The sequence below is a fragment of the Salvelinus fontinalis genome, chromosome 5 (genome assembly GCF_029448725.1).
Source record: "Salvelinus fontinalis isolate EN_2023a chromosome 5, ASM2944872v1, whole genome shotgun sequence".
NCBI lineage: Eukaryota > Metazoa > Chordata > Actinopteri > Salmoniformes > Salmonidae > Salvelinus > Salvelinus fontinalis.
Window position 1 is genome coordinate 12,630,053 of NC_074669.1, and position 17,249 is coordinate 12,647,301.

Genomic DNA, 17,249 nt, shown 5'->3' on the forward strand with positions numbered 1-17,249 from the left:
AGTTGAAAGATATATGTTGCGTAGAAATCCGAAGAGGGTGGCCAGCAGAGATAGGTGGGATGGGCTGAGGGAAGCGGAGGGTTGGGATGTGGAATTGGAGACATGTGGGAGTGGAGTTGCTGTGCGGGAGATAGAATGATGGTCAAAGACAAAAGTCAAAAATAAAGTAAAAATAAAACATAATAAAAAGTATGTTTGAATGACACTGAGGGGCAGTGATTTTACAGCTAATGCCAGTTTGCCTGAGGCTGATGCCGTGCAGGTGTTTGTACACATGCATATACGCACACTCTTGTTCAAATAAGCGCATACAAGAACACACACATACATGTAATAGTGCCAGACATGCACACAAACATACAGTTGAAGTCTAAAGTTTACATACACTTAAGGTGGAGTCATTAAAACTTGTTTTTCAACCACTCCACAAATTTCTTGTTAACAAACTATAGTTTTGGCAAGTCGGTTAGGACATCTACATGACACAAGTAATTTTTCAAACAATTGTTTACAGACAGATTATTTCACTGTATCACAATCCCAGTGGGTCAGAAGTTTACATACACTAAGTTGACGTGCCTTTAAACAGCTTGGAAAATTCAAGAAAATGATGTCATAGCTTTAGAAGCTTCTGATAGGCTAACTGACATAATTTGAGTTAATTGGAGGTGTACCTCTGGATGTATTTCAGGCCTACCTTAAAACTCAGTGCCTCTTTGCTTGACATCATGGGAAAATCTAAAGAAATCAGCCAAGACCTCAGAACGAAAATTGTAGACTTGCACAAGTCTGGTTCATCCTTGTGTAACGGATGTGAAATGGCTATCTAGTTAGCGGTGGTGCGCGCTAATAGCTTTTCAGTCGGTGACGTCACTTGCTCTGAGACCTTGCAGTAGTGGTTCCCCTTGCTCTGCAAGGGCCGCGGCCTTTGTGGAGCAATGGGTAACGATGCTTCGTCGGTGTCAGTTGTTGATGTGTGCAGAGGATCCCTGGTTCGAGCCCGGGTATGGGCGAGGAGACGGACGTAAAGTTATACTGTTACATTGATGCTGTTGACCCGGATCGCTGTGGAAAAGGAGGAGGTCGAAAGGGGGGTGAGTGTAACGGATGTGAAATGGCTATCTAGTTAGCGGTGGTGTACGCTAATAGCCGTTCAGTCGGTGACGTCACTTGCTCTGAGACCTTGAAGTAGTGGTTCCCCTTGCTCTGCAAGGGCCGCAGCCTTTGTGGAGCGATGGGTAACGACGCTTCGTGGGTGACTGTTGTTGATGTGTGCAGAGGGTCCCTGGTTCGCGCGAGGGGACGGACGTAAAGTTAAACTGTTACACTTGGTAGGAATTTCCAAACGCCTGAAGGTACCACGTTCATCTATACAAACAATAGTATGCAAGTATAAACACCATGGGACCACGCAGCCGTCCGTCATTCCGCTCAGGAAGGAGACGCGTTGTCTCCTAGAGATGAACGTACTTTGGTGCGAAAAGTGCAAATCAATCCCATCCCAACAACAGCAGCATCATGTTGTAGGGGTGCTTTGCTGCAGGAGGGACTGGTGCACTTCACAAAATAGATGTCTTCATGAGGAAGGTCAATTCTGTGGATATATTAAAGTAACCTATCAAGACATCAGTCAGGAAGTTCAAGCTTGGTTGCAAATGGGTCTTCCAAATGAACAATGACCCCAAGCATACTTCCAAAGTTGTGGCAAAATGGCTTAAGGACAACAAAGTCAAGGTATTGAAGTGGCCATCACAAAGCCCTGATCTCAATCCTATAGAACATTTGTGGGCTGAACTGAAAAAGCGTGTGCGAGCAAGGAATCATACAAACCTGACTCAGTTACACCAGCTCTGTCAGGAGGAATGGGCCAAAATTCACCCAACTTATTGTGGGAAGCTTGTGGAAGGCTACCCGAAACATTTAACCAAAGTTAAACAATTTAAAGGCAACGCTACCAAATACTAATTGAGTGTATGTAAACTTCTGACCCACTGGAAATATGATGAGCGAAATAAAATATGAAATCAATAATTATCTCTCCTATTATTCTGACATTTCACATTCTTAAATTAAAGTGGTGATCCTAACTGACCTAAGACAGGGAATTTTTACTAGGATTAAACATCAGGAATTGTAAAAAACTGAGTTTAAATGTTTTTGGCTAAGGTGTATGTAAACTTCCGACTTCAACTGTATAGATGGCATTGCTGTTATGATTTTAGTTGTCCTTGATGTCCTTTGTGGTTTTTTTGCATTGTTGTTTGCTGTTTTATTTTTTCCCCTTTTTTTCCTTCTTTTTTCTCTTTAGTTCATTCTCTTGGTTGTTGGTGCATTGGGGGGTTCTTGCGGGTGGGAAATGGAATGAATTGTATTATATTTTTCTTCTTCGGGGGGGGGGGGGGGGGGGCGGGGGATGGGTCTTGAATGATTGAGGGACAGCTGTTGGGGAACTGTGGGGGGGATCTTGGAGGGTTCGGGTTCACGTTTTTTGGCCTGGTGGGAAATCTGTCAATGTGCACTTGAGCAGGGCATTGATCCTGGATGCTTCTGTGTGTCGCTCTGAATGGGAGTCTGTTGGATGACTGGTATCGTTTAGTTGTTGAGCAGCTTCACTGCTAGTATATTGTATATTTCGGATGTTCAATAAAAACCTTTTATTTTTTTTTTAAGTTTGCCAATGACACAACAGTGGTGGACCTGATCACCAATGACGCTGAGGCAGCCTATAGGGAGGATGTCGGAGACCTGGAAGTCTGTTGCCAGGACAACAACCTCTCACTCATCATGGACAAGACAAAGGAGCTTATTGTGGACTACAGTAAGTGGAGGGCTATTCTCTCTGGTACCGCACAACAAACGGTACTGGAGCACTAAGTCTGGGACCAAAAGGTTCCTGAACAGCTTTTACCCCCAAGCCAAAGGACCGCTAAATAGTTAGTCTGGGTAGCTACTTGATTACCTCAATTTCCTCGTACTGCTACCCCATGTATAAACCCAAGGTATCATTGCTCATTATGTATTTACTCTTGTGTTACAACTATTTTTTACTATTATTATTATTCATGATGCCCACTGCCTTCTTCCTTTGTTCCTCAGACACACAATTAATCAGGACCTGGTCACTGATTGATCCTACTTTTCCTCGCACAAGATTCACCTTCTTCGAGAGTCTCACAGATTACCATCCTTATCAAAAATTGCATCCCAACAAGAAACAAATCATTGTCTACCATATACTTATCATCCCCTTCAGTTTTCAACACTTTCTTCTTTATCATTCCATTATTTGATACTACTGTTCTCCATTCTTCTTCTACAACTCCACTCAACTCACGTCTCGAAGTCTGATAGCCGAAATGGCGGCGAGTAGTGCGGACGAAATGGAGGAAATGGAGAAGGTTGGAGAATCAACAGCTGTGCTGGAATGTGAACCGTATAGATGTCAGTTTTGATGATATGGGAGGATGAGGGTCAAGGACCAGAATGGTCTGTAGTGGAAAGACATAGGAAGAAGAGATATCATTATACAGAAAGCAGTGGTGCGCATAGTAAAGAAAGTATAAAGAAAGCCAAGGTAGGAAGCAAGAGTAATAATGTTTTGGAGTGAAATGAAGTCAAATGAGTTCATTGGAAATGGTAGATTGTTAATATGTTGTGTTAGCCTGGCTCAGCAAGGGAAGATTCTGCAAATAGAAAAGCTTAAAGGGAAGAAGATTAAAAGTAATGTTCTCTTATACTAGTGGAGTCATCACTGGGGTCCCAATATCTATTTCCATAGATAATATTAAAGAAAATGTGAATTGAGGCAGAGTTATTGAGGTTAAAAGTTTGATCAGTAGGAAAAGAGGGTCAAAGAAGCGAAAGCTTATCAGTGCTGCTGAAGTTTGAGTAGGTTTTGCCTGGAAAAGTACAGACATACAGTGGGGCAAAAAAGTACTTAGTCAGCCACCAATTGTGCAAGTTCTCCCACTTAAAAAAATGAGAGAGGCCTGTAATTTTCATCATAGGTACACTTCAACTATGACAGACAAAATTAGGAAAAAAAATCCAGAAAATCATATTGTCAGATTTTTAATGGATTTATTTGCAAATTATGGTGGAAAATAAGTATTTGGTCACCTACAAACAAGCAAGATTTCTGGCTCTCACATATCTTCTTTAAGAGGCTCCTCTGTCCTCCACTCGTTACCTGTATTAATGGCACCTGCTTGAACTTGTTATCAGTATAAAAGACACCTGTCCACAACCTCAAACAGTCACACTCCAAACTCCACTATGGCCAAGACCAAAGAGCTGTCAAAGGAACACCAGAAACAAAATTGTAGACCTGCACCAGGCTGGAAAGACTGAATCTGCAATAGATAAGCAGCTTGGTTTGAAGAAATCAACTGTGGGAGCAATTATTAGGAAATGGAAGACATACAAGACCACTGATAATCTCCCTCTATCTGGGGCTCCACGCAAGATCTCACCCCGTGGGGTCAAAATGATCACAAGAACGGTGAGCAAAAATCCCAGAACCACACGGGGGGACCTAATGAATGACCTGCAGAGAGCTGGGACCAAAGTAACAAAGTCTACCATCAGTAACACACTACGCCGCCAGGGACTCAAATCCTGCAGTGCCAGACGTGTCCCCCTGCTTAAGCCAGTACATGTCCAGGCCCGTCTGAAGTTTGCTAGAGAGCATTTGGATGATCCAGAAGAAGATTGGGAGAATGTCATATGGTCAGATGAAACCAAAATAGAACTTTTTGGTAAAAACTCAACTCGTCGTGTTTGGAGGACAAAGAATGCTGAGTTGCATCCAAAGAACACCATACCTACTGTGAATGGGGGTGGAAACATCATGCTTTGGGGCTGTTTTTCTGCAAAGGGACCAGGACGACTGATCCGTGTAAAGGAAAGAATGAATGGGGCCATGTATCGTGAGATTTAGAGTGAAAACCTCCTTCCATCAGCAAGGGCATTGAAGATGAAACGTGGCTGGGTCTTTCAGCATGACAATGATCCCAAACACACCGCCCGGGCAACCAAGGAGTGGCTTCGTAAGAAGCATTTCAAGGTCCTAGAGTGGCCTAGCCAGTCTACAGATCTCAACCCCATAGAAAATCTTTGGAGGGAGTTGAAAGTCCGTGTTGCCCAGCAACAGCCCCAAAACATCACTGCTCTAGAGGAGATCTGCATGGAGGAATGGGCCAAAATACCAGCAACAGTGTGTGAAAACCTTGTGAAGATTTACAGAAAACGTTTGACCTCTGTCATTGCCAACAAAGGGTATATAACAAAGTATTGAGATACACTTTTGTTATTGACCAAATACTTATTTTCCACCATAATTTGCTGAAGTTGAAATAGTTGAAGTGTACCTATGATGAAAATTACAGGCCTCTCTCATCTTTTTAAGTGGGAGAACTTGCACAATTGGTGGCTGACTAAATACTTTTTTGCCCCACTGTATTTATCTTAATTTCAATTCCTGAGAATTTGTCCAATCCCCATTGCGGTGTTTTAAATGCCAAATAATGGGACATATAGTTGTTCAGTGTAAAGGAAAGGAAATATGTGCCAAGTGTGGAGAGGGACATGATTACGGTGAATATGGGAGCAATGTGAAGGTTAAGTGTTGTAATTGTTAAGGGGAACATAGTGCAGCATTTGGTGGATGCCAGGTGCAGAGAGAGGCTAGAGAGGCTCACAGATATAGAATCAGTCATTATGTATTGTATGCAGAGTCTGTAAGATAGATAGGTGGAACTACAGTGCGGAATGATGGAGCTTCCATGGCTGCTCCTGTACTAAGTGGACCAAATGTCGTGCTGGTGAATCTGCTGGTCCTGGCATGGTTTCGAGACCTTTTCAGCAAATCTTGCACTCATTAATGTGCTGTGTCAAAGGACACTTTGATAGTGAATAAAGTTAACTTCATAGCTTTCATTGGTAAGGTTATCAACACGACTTGGGTTGTGGAAAGCAGAAATGCCAGGTTGAAGGTTATTGTGGATACGGCAAAAGAGTTACTGGGGGTAACAGATGTTACTTTTGAAAAGGTTGTAGACATGCTGAATAATCCTAATTGTTTCAGCATGATATAGATTAAGTTTAATGGGTTGGGGGGTTGTTGTTTCACTTTGGACATCCACTTCCGCCATGCTCCTTCACCTTGTATGATGTCTTATTTCCATTGTTAGAGCGGTAACTCTAATATCTTATAGGGTGTCCAATCAAAAATGCTTTTTTTGACGAATGGGTAACATAATGTTAATTGTGTAGATAATCCTCTAGGGAAAACAAAGGTCTGAACCTCATGTCTTTACCATAATCCGTTCAAAAGTCATTGGAGTTTTAACGCTTGTAGGATGGCTAGAATTAGGGTGATTAAATCAATTGAGGCCAGAATGAAATCAGGAAAATTGCATTGCGTCAGCTAGAATGGATTCTGTGCAAGAATTAAGGCTAATGGCTACCTGACATGCCCACTTTCCTAATGAACTCATCATCTTACTTTAAGAATCTGCAGAATACAAAACAATATAGAGGTAAGATGGATATCGATTTTCAGACATGACATAGTATTTTCATGTTTTAGTAAACGCTTGTCCTATTAATTCAAAATTCCTGTTCTTTTTAGAAGATTTCTCACAAAAAGAAGTGTATCTCAGTGAAATGTCAACGGAGCACTGAGCATATCAAGCTTTTTATTATCAAAGCCTTTTACATTTAATTCAGCTCCTGTCATGCTAATTTAGCTTTTTGCCACCCGCAGAAACAACTTTGAAGACAACAACCAAAAAGTGTAAAATCCTCAAAAGCTGTTACTAGAAACCTGCACCGCTACTGTCAACAGAGCTCCATGCTTATTTTCGGATGTATTAGGTTACAAAATTGCCTAAAAACACTTTTTGGATATAATGTTAATATGTTAGAGAAAGACCCCACTGAACGATTCAGAACCTTAATACTCATATTTATCTTGCCAAAACTGATTTTTATACCATAAGGAAGTTAAATTCCACTAGTGAAGGGGGTTTCATCACCTAGGCAGATATACAGTACCAAAGGTTTTTCTTTATTTTTACTATTTTCTACATTGTAGAATAATAGAGAAGACATCAAAACTATGAAATAACACACATGGGATTATGTAGTAACCAAAAAAGTTCAAAGTAGCCACCCTTTGCCTTGATGACAGCTTTGCACAATCTTGGCATTCTCTCAACCAGCTTGATGAGGTAGTCACCTGGAATACTTTTGCAACAGTCTTGAAGGTGTTCCCACATATGCTGAGTTCTTGGCTGCTTTTCCTTCACTCTACGGTCCAACTCATCCCAAACCATCTCAATTAGGTTAAGGTCGGGTGATTGTGGAGGCCAGGTCATCTGATGCAGCACTCCATCACTCTCCTTCTAGGTCAAATAGCACTTACACAGCCTGGAGGTGTGTTTTGGGTCATTGTCCTGTTGAAAAACAAACTACAGTCCCACTAAGCCCAAACCAGATGGGATGGCGTATCACTGTAGAATGTTGTGGAAGCTATGCTGGTTAAGTGTTCCTTGAATTCTAAATAAATCACAGACAGTGTCACCAGCAAAGCACCATCACTCCTCCTCCTCCATGCTTCACGGTGGGAACCACACATGCGGAGATAATCCGTTCACCTACTCGGCAGCTCACAAAGAGACAGAGGTTGGAACCCAAAAAATCTAATTTGGACTCAGACCAAAGTACAGATTTCCACCGGTCTTATGTCCATTGCTCGTGTTTCTTGGCCTAAGCAAGTCTCTTCTTCTTATTTGTGTTTTAGTAGTGGTTTCTTTGCAGCAATTCGACCATGAAAACCTGATTCATGCAGTCTCCTCTGAACAGTTGATGTTGAGATGTGTCTGTTACTTGAACTCCGTGAAGCATTTGTTTCTGAGGCTGATAACTCTAAAGAATTGTCCTCTGCAGCAGAGGTAACTCTGGGTCTTCCTTTCCTGTGGCGGTCCTCATGAGAGCCAGTTTCATCATAGCGCTTGATGGTTTTTGCGACTGCACTTGAAGAAAATTTCTAGTTCTTGAAATTTTCCTGATTGACTGACCTTCATGTCTTAAAGTAATGATGGACTGTCATTTCTCTTTGCTTATTTGAGCTGTTCTTGCCATAATATGGACTTGGTCTTTTACCAAATAGGCATATCTTCTGTATATCAACCCTACTTTATCACAACACAATTGATTGGCTCAAACGCATTAAGAAGGAAAGAAATTCCACAAATTAACTTTTAACAAGGCACATCTGTTAATTGAATTGCATTCCAGATGAATACCTCATGGAGAAGGTTGTGAGAATGTCAAGAGTGTGCAAGCTGTCATCAAGGCAATTAGTGGCTACGTTGAAGAATCTCAAATATAAAATATATTTTTATTTGATTAACACTTCTTTTGGTTACTACATGATTCCATATTTGTTATTTCATAGTTTTGATTTATTCACTATTCTAATACCAACTAGTAAAAATCAGGAAAACCCTTGAATGAGAGGTGTGTCCAAACTTTTGGCTGGTCCTGTATATATAATAGACAATCTTTTATTAAACAATGTTGTATTCCTGACATCACAACTAGGAAATAGTAACTTCGATGAGTATATGAACATGGGCGGCAGGTAGCCTAGTGGTTAGAGCGTTAGGCCTGTAACTGAAAGGTTGCTGTAATAAATCCCTGAGCTGAGCAGGTAAAAATATGTCGTTCTATCCCTGAACAATGCCGTTAACCCACTTTTTCCCGGTAGGACGTTATTGTAAATAAGAATTTGTACTCAACTAATTTACCTGGTAAAAAAAAAAAAACGTGGCAGTGACTAACGACGTTTGACAGGGGATGGGCGTTGTCCATCCAGTCATATCTGGAACGGTGGTTGACGTTCCTCGAAAGAATATAGTTCGTCACTAGTTGTCATAATTATATCTAAACCACGCCAATTTCTACAAATTACCGTCTTAAACTGTGATTTCAAACCTAACTATAACCACTGCTAACCTTTATATAATGACCAAAAAGTACATGTCTGATTTCATGAATTTGTACGAGCCAATTTCGACTTTGTGGCTGGGGTAACTAGTGACAACCAAAGGAAAGAGTTTGTAGGTTTCTCTAACAAACTTTTGAAACCTGCCCGTAGACAGCGTAAACCCCACCCATTCACTTATGATTAACCACCCCCATTCTCCGTTTTGATTTGCTTTCGCTCTGTCAGTCACTTTTTCCCGAAGTGTCGCCAGCAACAAAGTAGTGTGTACATCACACCGAGGGATGAAGGAAAAAAATTCAAAGGGGGGCGAAAAACAGATAAGGTCACTTTTGCTGTCAGTTAGGTTTTTATACATTTTTTATAGCTAGTTTGAGTCTACCTAGCTAGCTAGCTACGTTTTTGGAAAATGTTACCACAATGAAGAACGTTAGCTAGCCAAATTTGGCGTTTTAGCTGGGCTAAATGTAATATAAATGGCTAGCTATCCATTTTAGCCAGCTAGCTAACGTTACCGCTAGCGGGTAAGCCACATTTAGCTAGCTTACAAAAGCAACACACGAGATAGCTAGCTTGCTATCCTAGCTAAATAATAAAAAGATTTAAGGATTATTTTGCAGCTTTTATCTTTTTCTTAAATCCCTGTTGTGGTTTGCCTTTTGACAACTAGTTACTCCTTTAGTTAGCTGATGGACAGTTTCACAGACGTTCTTTGTCACTTCTCGGGCGTTTTAAGGTAACGTTATTGGTTCTGGGGCGGCTAGGCGAAGCAGGAGACTGTACAGATGTGGCAGCCAAGTTTGTCCCCTTGTCTCCGGGACCTGGGTTGGTAAGCACACGGCTATTTAGATGCGTTGGAGTTGATGCTACAGCCAACTACAACATTTGGCAAGAAATGTATTGTTCGTTTTTGGAGAGAAACGCAAAATAGCTAGCTAAGTTAGTTATCCAGATGACTGTCAAGTGTTAAGCTAGCAAATTCAGCTGTCGTCGCTGGCTAGTTGCTGTCGAGTTTAGCAGAGCTAACTGGGCCCTATTATCTATATTTGTGTCTGTTTCAACTATATTAACTCAAACTTGACAGTTGCACGAGACTTACAGGCTGTGAAATATTCGGTGTAGCTGCTGCCAATGCTACAGTAGCTCGCACACAGGCGTCTTCGAAGGAGGGCAAACTTAATCGTAGGTAATTGACTACATTTGTTGCATCCACAACACTCATTTGTTTTTACCACAGGACTGTCCATTCTGATTTACAAAAGGGATCAGAACAATTATTTGCTACTAAGTGTGAGGCGTGGGCGCCCCATTCAAGTCGGGCTTTTAAATACTGCGGTGATGACTTTAGAATCCATGATGGCTTGTTGCCTGAGCGAGGAGGCGAAGGAGTCCAAACGAATCAACGCTGAGATCGATAAGCAGCTTCGCCGAGACAAGCGAGACGCGAGGAGGGAACTCAAACTGCTTTTATTGGGTACAGTAACATTAAACCATTCTTCCTCCATACACACCCCAAACCCATAATTGAATTACGCAGAAAGATGCCTGAATTCTTCAATTGCTTGAATTCGTATGTGATTGCTCTAAATGTCGGAGTCAGTAAGGCATCATTGCTGAAGTGATACCATTCATCAGGGCATAAATTATGCTGTTGCTATGTCTAATGATATGACAGTGTAGTTGCTGTATAAATAAATATTTATAGTATGCAAAGCAAGTTGCCCCCAATTACATAACAGGACTGCTGAAGTAAACCACAGTTTCCATATGTTGATAACGTTATCCGATTTATATAAAAACGATTTCACTTTATAATTTGAATGGCATTGAGAAGAACACAGTACTCGAAATCCTGCTACTACATAGTCCCAACACCCATGATTCTACACAAATTATGGTAACATTGAAATGGCCCATCTGTCAAAGCTGTACATTCAACAACACCCGTGATGTAGTGGTGCCTGGAGAAGTGGCTATACTGTAATTTTGCCAAAATGTTTTCCTATGGTTTTATTTTTTTCTGATCTTTCAGGTTTTCACTCTCAATCACATTTTTGTTGTATAGAAAAAGGACACGTGATGTAAGTCCTCAACAATGCTTATCATCAGGAGACCATTTTTGAGGTCTGGGAAAAATGAGATTTTTTGTTGTTGTTACTGTATTGTTGTCATATTTATATATATAAAAAATGTAACCTTTATTTAACTAGGCAAGTCAGTTAAGAACAAATTCTTTTAAACAGTGGGTTAACTGCCTTTTCCAGGGGCAGAACGACAGATTTTTACCTTGTCAGCTCTGGGATTTGATCCAGAAACCTTTCGGTTACTGGTCTAACCACTAGGCTACCTGCCGCCGTATGTGATGGCAGAGTTTGCAAATCAAATGCCATCCCGATTGATACAAATCATCATTATATCATTCTACCAATGATATAATGCAGTCAACATTTTAATTGGAAGGTTATTTTGGGAAAGCCTTAAGACATTTTTATTCAAACAGAGGATGATGACTGAATTACGCATGGCAAAGATTCAACCAAGGCTTCGGACCAAACTTATTCAATACCTGGTTAGAATATCCTGAGTTACCATTTACTGGTAGATATCATAAGTTCAAATTATTTTCTTACCAACCCTACCGGCTACCGATGTTGTTCTTCTCCGAGCTGCTCCATGCAATAACCAGTTGAGAGCTGTGCGCTCTTGCTGCCTAGATGCTAGTCTATTCTACTGAAACGGTGCGCATGTGAATGTATATTTCACGTTGGTTTGTGTAGGCAACTTTGTGCATGATTTCTCTCTTGTACTACATTTTTAATACGGCGTATACCTCCACTACACTACTTTGGGATTAAGAAGTGAAAAAGTGCCCACTGGAAGAAAAAGTGGGTATACAGCGTATACCTGCGTATAGCCTCAACGACACCACTGAACAACAAACACTGGCTCAGTTGTCCTTAGTTCACTCTAGATTTGACCTCTGTTTTTATCAAAGATGAATTATGTTATCATAGATGTCTATAGTTTGAATGGCAAACTGAAATCAACTTTGCATGCATTACTAGAGTATAGGCTAGTTTACGCTGTTCAGTAAGTAAGCTACAGTGGGTTAAGTCTCATGGGTTTTGTAGTCAGAGCTAATGTCTCTTCAGATCGTTTTTGTGTTTTTATAGTTGGGGGAAAAGGAGCAGCAATTAAGAAAATAATTAGATCAGAGACATAATCTGGAGCTTGGGTCACAAAATCAGACATCCTCGTGGTGGGACTTTTGTGCCGCTGTGCCTCTAGGGCTGACATAACTGAGCCGTATCACAGTGACTGTCAGGTGGATGACATGGTTGTAAAAAATACAACATAGAGGCTTCTTGGACAACATAGAGGCATCACACAATGTATGATATATAAATATATATTTGTAATAATGACAATTACAACAATACTGACAACACTTATTTTAACTTAATATAATACATTAAAAAAAAGAGTCTCAAATAAATAATGAAACATGTTCAATTTGGTTTAAATAATGCAAAAACACTGAAGAAAGTAAAAGTGCGATATGTGCCATGTAAAAAAGCTAACATTTAAGTTCCTTGCTCAGAACATGAGAACTAATGAAAGCTGGTGGTTCCTTTTTAACACGAGTCATCAATATTCCCAGGTAAGAAGTTTTAGGTTGTAGGTATTATAGGACTATTTCATATACCTTTGGCTATTGGATGTTCTTATAGGCACTATAGTATTGCCAGCCTAATCTCGGGAGTTGATAGGCTTGAAGTAATAAACACCGCTGTATTCAAGCATTGCGAAGAGCTGCTGGCAAACGCAGTAAAGTGCTGTTTGAATGAATGCTTACGAGCATGCTGCTGCCTACCACCGCTCAGTCAGACTGCTCTATCAAATCATAGACTTAATTATAATAAATACACAGAAATACGATCCTTAGGTCATTAATAGTTTCCGGATTTGACCATATCATTTAGAAAACAAAACGTTTATTCTTTCAGTGAAATACGGAACCGTTACGTATTTTATGGAATGGGTGGCATCCATAAGTCTAAATATTTCTATTACATTGCACAACCTTCAATGTTATGTCATAATTATGTAAAATAATTACGGTCTTTGTTAGGAAGAAATGGTCTTCACACTGTTCGCAACGAGCCAGGCTCCCCAAACTGCTGCATATACCCTTGACTCTGCTTGCGCTGAACACAAGAGAAGTGACACAATTTCCCTAGTTAATATTGCCTGCTAACATGAATTTCTTAACTAAATATGCAGATTTAAAAAATATACTTGTGTATTGATTTTTAGAAAGGCATTGATGTTTATGGTTAGGTACGTTGGTGCAACGACAGTGCTTTTTTTACGAATGCGCTTGTTAAATCATCACCCGTTTGGCGAAGTAGGCTGTGATTCGATGATAAATTGATTATTTGCAGCGCACAACAAGCTAGTTAAACTAGTAATATCATCAACCATGTGTACCCTCACTTCACACCGATTGCCTGTGCTGTTCATGCATTGAATCTGCTCCTCAAGGAAATCATGGCACTGAAAACAATGGATACACTCTACAAGAGAGCCAAAGAAATGGTTAGGTATGCGAAGGGTCATCAAGCTATTGCAGCAATCTATCTCACCAAGCAAAGTGAGAAGAATAAGAGCACCACATTGAAGCTGCCCAGCAACACCCGTTGGGGTGGTGTTGTTATCATGTTTGACAGTCTCCTGGAGGGGAAGGAGTCTCCAAGAAATGGCCATATCGCAGTCTGCCGATATGGACAGCCCTATCAAGAGGATCCTCCTGGATGATGTATTTTGGGAGAGAGTGGTAAGCAGCCTGAAACTCCTGAAACCTATAGCAGTTGCCATTGCATGGATTGAGGGAGACAATGCCATCCTGTCTGATGTTCAGACTCGGCTTGCAGATGTAAGAGAAGAAATCCGCACCGCCCTGCCCACTTCACTGTTGCACCAGGCAGAGGAAACTGCAGTTCTGAAATACATCAAATAGTGTGAAGACTTCTGCCTGAAGCCCAAACACGTTGTAGTGTACATGTTGGACCCCAAGTATGCTGGCAAGAGCATCCTGTCTGGTGCAGAGATCAACAAGGCCTATGGTGTCATCACTACCGTGTCTTACCACCTTGGCCTGGATGAGGCCAAATTTTCCACCGTGCCAAATTTGAGGATTTTTGAGCCTAACAACAAGCCATCCTCAACAATGTTGGAATGTGACAGTGAAGATGATTCCTCAGTCTGATGTTCTCGGTGGACATTGAGGAGGTCCAGGGAGAAGACATGGAAGCCTGAGAGGAAGACAACCAAAGCATTTGTTTCTAGACTATCATTTTACAGATGTATGTTGAAAACGTTTGTGGGAGATCATTCAGTATTCCTTTCTGTTCAGTGAAATCATCCAATTTCATTAAAGTTCAATTTGTAACATTTTACTTGTTTTTCTATTGGAAGGATTTAGTCATTTCAATTATTTCGACTTATGTTATATGGTAAATATATCCAATACAAAAAACATCTCCATTTTAAATAGTAATATTAATTTGCATATTTCCGTCAATTCCCATATTCCCTTTAATTCCCACGGAAAGTTTCCACCTCTGAATATTCCCCCAAAATGTGCAAACCTAATCGTGATACTGAACCTGGTATCGACGTCAAAATTCTGATATTTCGACAACACTAGTGTACGTAATGTGAATTTGAAAATCAGTCTTTTGTACTTTACCAGGTCATGTTTTTGGTGCTCAAGAATTAAGTATTAGGCTTATTATAGGTGACTATTTTATACTGGGAAATGTACAGTATTTTGAAGGTGTTACTGAAATGTTAGACAATAGGCTATGTTTTGCTACATTATCAGGTAGATTTCCTCTCCAGAATGTGTTAAACTTGTTCAGAAACTCTGTCCATGTCTCTACACACACTTGGAACTACCAGTTTCCCTCTATTTGCTGCTCATAATTGCACGTCTTAATTGGTTCTTCTCTGTGTTAATGAGATTTGTTTGGAAGCCTATTTCTTAGTGTGTTTAAAACCATAGGCTTTAATCCGGAAACCCTGGATCATCAAGGTCTTTGTACAAGCTCATCTCTGTCAAGGGGCATTGGTTAACTAATAGTTTAATATAGCCAGCCGTTGATTTATTTTTTGACCACTGCCTTATTAATTCTGGAACAGTTATTGCCAATTCACAAGCCAACTAAGGCATGATGGCCTTTCATAAAAGGAAATGCGAAGAACAAGGCCTAGCTGCTACACACAGTGTGTGAACGGAGGCCAGGAAACCTGGGCATTCTGGGAGATTCTAGAGACTGTCAAATCTTTTCTGTGTTTTTATGTTTCAGGTTAATTCAGGAGAGAATATAGTGTTTGGCCTATATCTGGATTAAGGGTGGCTTTTGGGAACAAATGGGTTTCCAGGGATTTGGAGAAAGTTGGGCAAATTTGTACACATTTTAATGAATGGCCTTAGGCTGAGTCTACACCTGACATTAAAAATAACTTCTGAAATCCAATTACATTAAACCATTCAGATGACAATCCATTCATGGGCTTTGTTCTGCAAATGTATCCCATGACATATATATACATATTAGTAAATCTAACATCCCGATTCTCGAGCTGTAACACACAGACATGTATGGAGTTTGTGTCAACTGAAATGGAGATTAATACATCATTATTCGACATAACCACCCAGTGTCTGCCCCTCCTACTGTTTGTTGTGATGCTGAGTTTGCCGACTGTCTGCTGTACGTAAACACATGGACAAATCCCTTTTCCACTTTGTGGAAAGGTAAACCCTAATTCGGTGCGTGCTACATCTTCAATTTTCCTCGTGCTTCTGGTACTCAAAAAAATTGGACAGGGTTGGCAGATCGCTACAAATGCATCTATGTTGTGATAGGCTAATACATCTAGAAATTGCTACAAAGCAGATTTAAAACATCCATGTCCATCAGTGGAGGTGGTCAATCACTATTAGATCCCAAGTAAGTCTTGGTATCTAATAGTGTCTTGGGATCTAATAGGGCTAGGCTTAATTGTCATACAAATGCCCACAGTTATTGTCATTTTTGCTGAAACATGTTTTGAGCTTGTAATATATCATAATGCACCTTTTCAAAATTAGCTATGACATACCTAATGAATACAACATCGTTTTGGTGACACCCCTGTCTCACACATTTTACCAGCAGTATGGCACAGTCAGGAGGAGAAGCTACATTTCCAAGAGTTCCAAGCGGTAAAAACTATTTGTTTTTACCGCTTGGAACTCTTGGAAATGTAGCTTCTCCTCCTGACTGTGCCATACTGCTGGTAAAATGTGTTATCATACAAGGGTAACTTAAATAAGGCTTTAGACTGGCAAGCAGTGGACTGACTGTCTTGTCAGATAAGGCTTTGAGACACACAGGTTGAAATATACTCAACAAAAATATAAAAGCAACATGCTACAATTTTAACTTTTACTGAGTTACAGTTCAAATAAGGAAATTGATGAATTTACAAATTCATTAGGCCCTAATATGAATTTCACATTACTGGGAATTCAGATATGCATCTGTTGGTCACATACCTTAAAAAAAAAAAATAGGGGCGTGGATCAGAAAACCAGTCAGTATCTGGTGTGACCATTTGCCTCATGCAGCACGACACCTCCTTCGCATAGAGTTGATCAGGCTGTTGATTGTCACCTGTGGAATGTTGTTCCATTCTTCAAAGGCTGTGCGAAGTAGCTGGATATTTTGGCGGGAACTGGAACAAGTTGTCGATCCAGAGCATCTGAAACATGCTCAATGGGTGAGTGGAACATTTTCATCTTCCAGCAATTGTGTACAGATCCTTGCGACATGGGGTTGTGCATTATCCTGCTGAAACATAAGGTGATGGGGTCGGATGAATGGCATGACAATGGGCCTCAGGATCTCGTCACAGTATCTCTGTGCATTAAAATTGCCATCGGGAAAATGCAATTGTGTTCATTGTCCATAGCTTATACCTGCCAATACAATAACCCCACCACCACCATTGGGCACTCTGTTCACAATGTTGACATCGGCAAACCGCTCGCCCACACAACACCATACACGTGGTCTGCGGTTGTGAGGACGGTTGGACATTCTCTAAAGTGACGTTGGAGGCAGCTAATGGTAGAGAAATTAATTCAGTTAACTTGCAACAGCTTTGGTGGACATTCATGTCAATTGCA

At 40.6% G+C, this 17,249-nt stretch overlaps 1 protein-coding gene across 3 annotated transcripts in view; it reads left to right on the forward strand.

Annotated features, from left to right (window-relative positions):
* The first annotated feature begins 9,238 nt into the window (after positions 1–9,238).
* Positions 9,239–17,249, forward strand: part of gna11b (guanine nucleotide binding protein (G protein), alpha 11b (Gq class)) — a 58,242-nt gene continuing 50,231 nt past the window's right edge. The window contains exons 1-2 of one of the 3 annotated variants that reach the window (XM_055922486.1): positions 9,240–10,196; positions 10,359–10,484. In XM_055922486.1, the coding sequence (XP_055778461.1) occupies positions 10,364–10,484 (121 nt within the window). In that variant the 5' untranslated portion in view covers positions 9,240–10,196; positions 10,359–10,363. Of the gene's footprint in view, positions 10,485–17,249 lie in introns of all 3 variants that reach the window. The other 2 variants (XM_055922485.1, XM_055922487.1) reach the window with 2 other exon arrangements.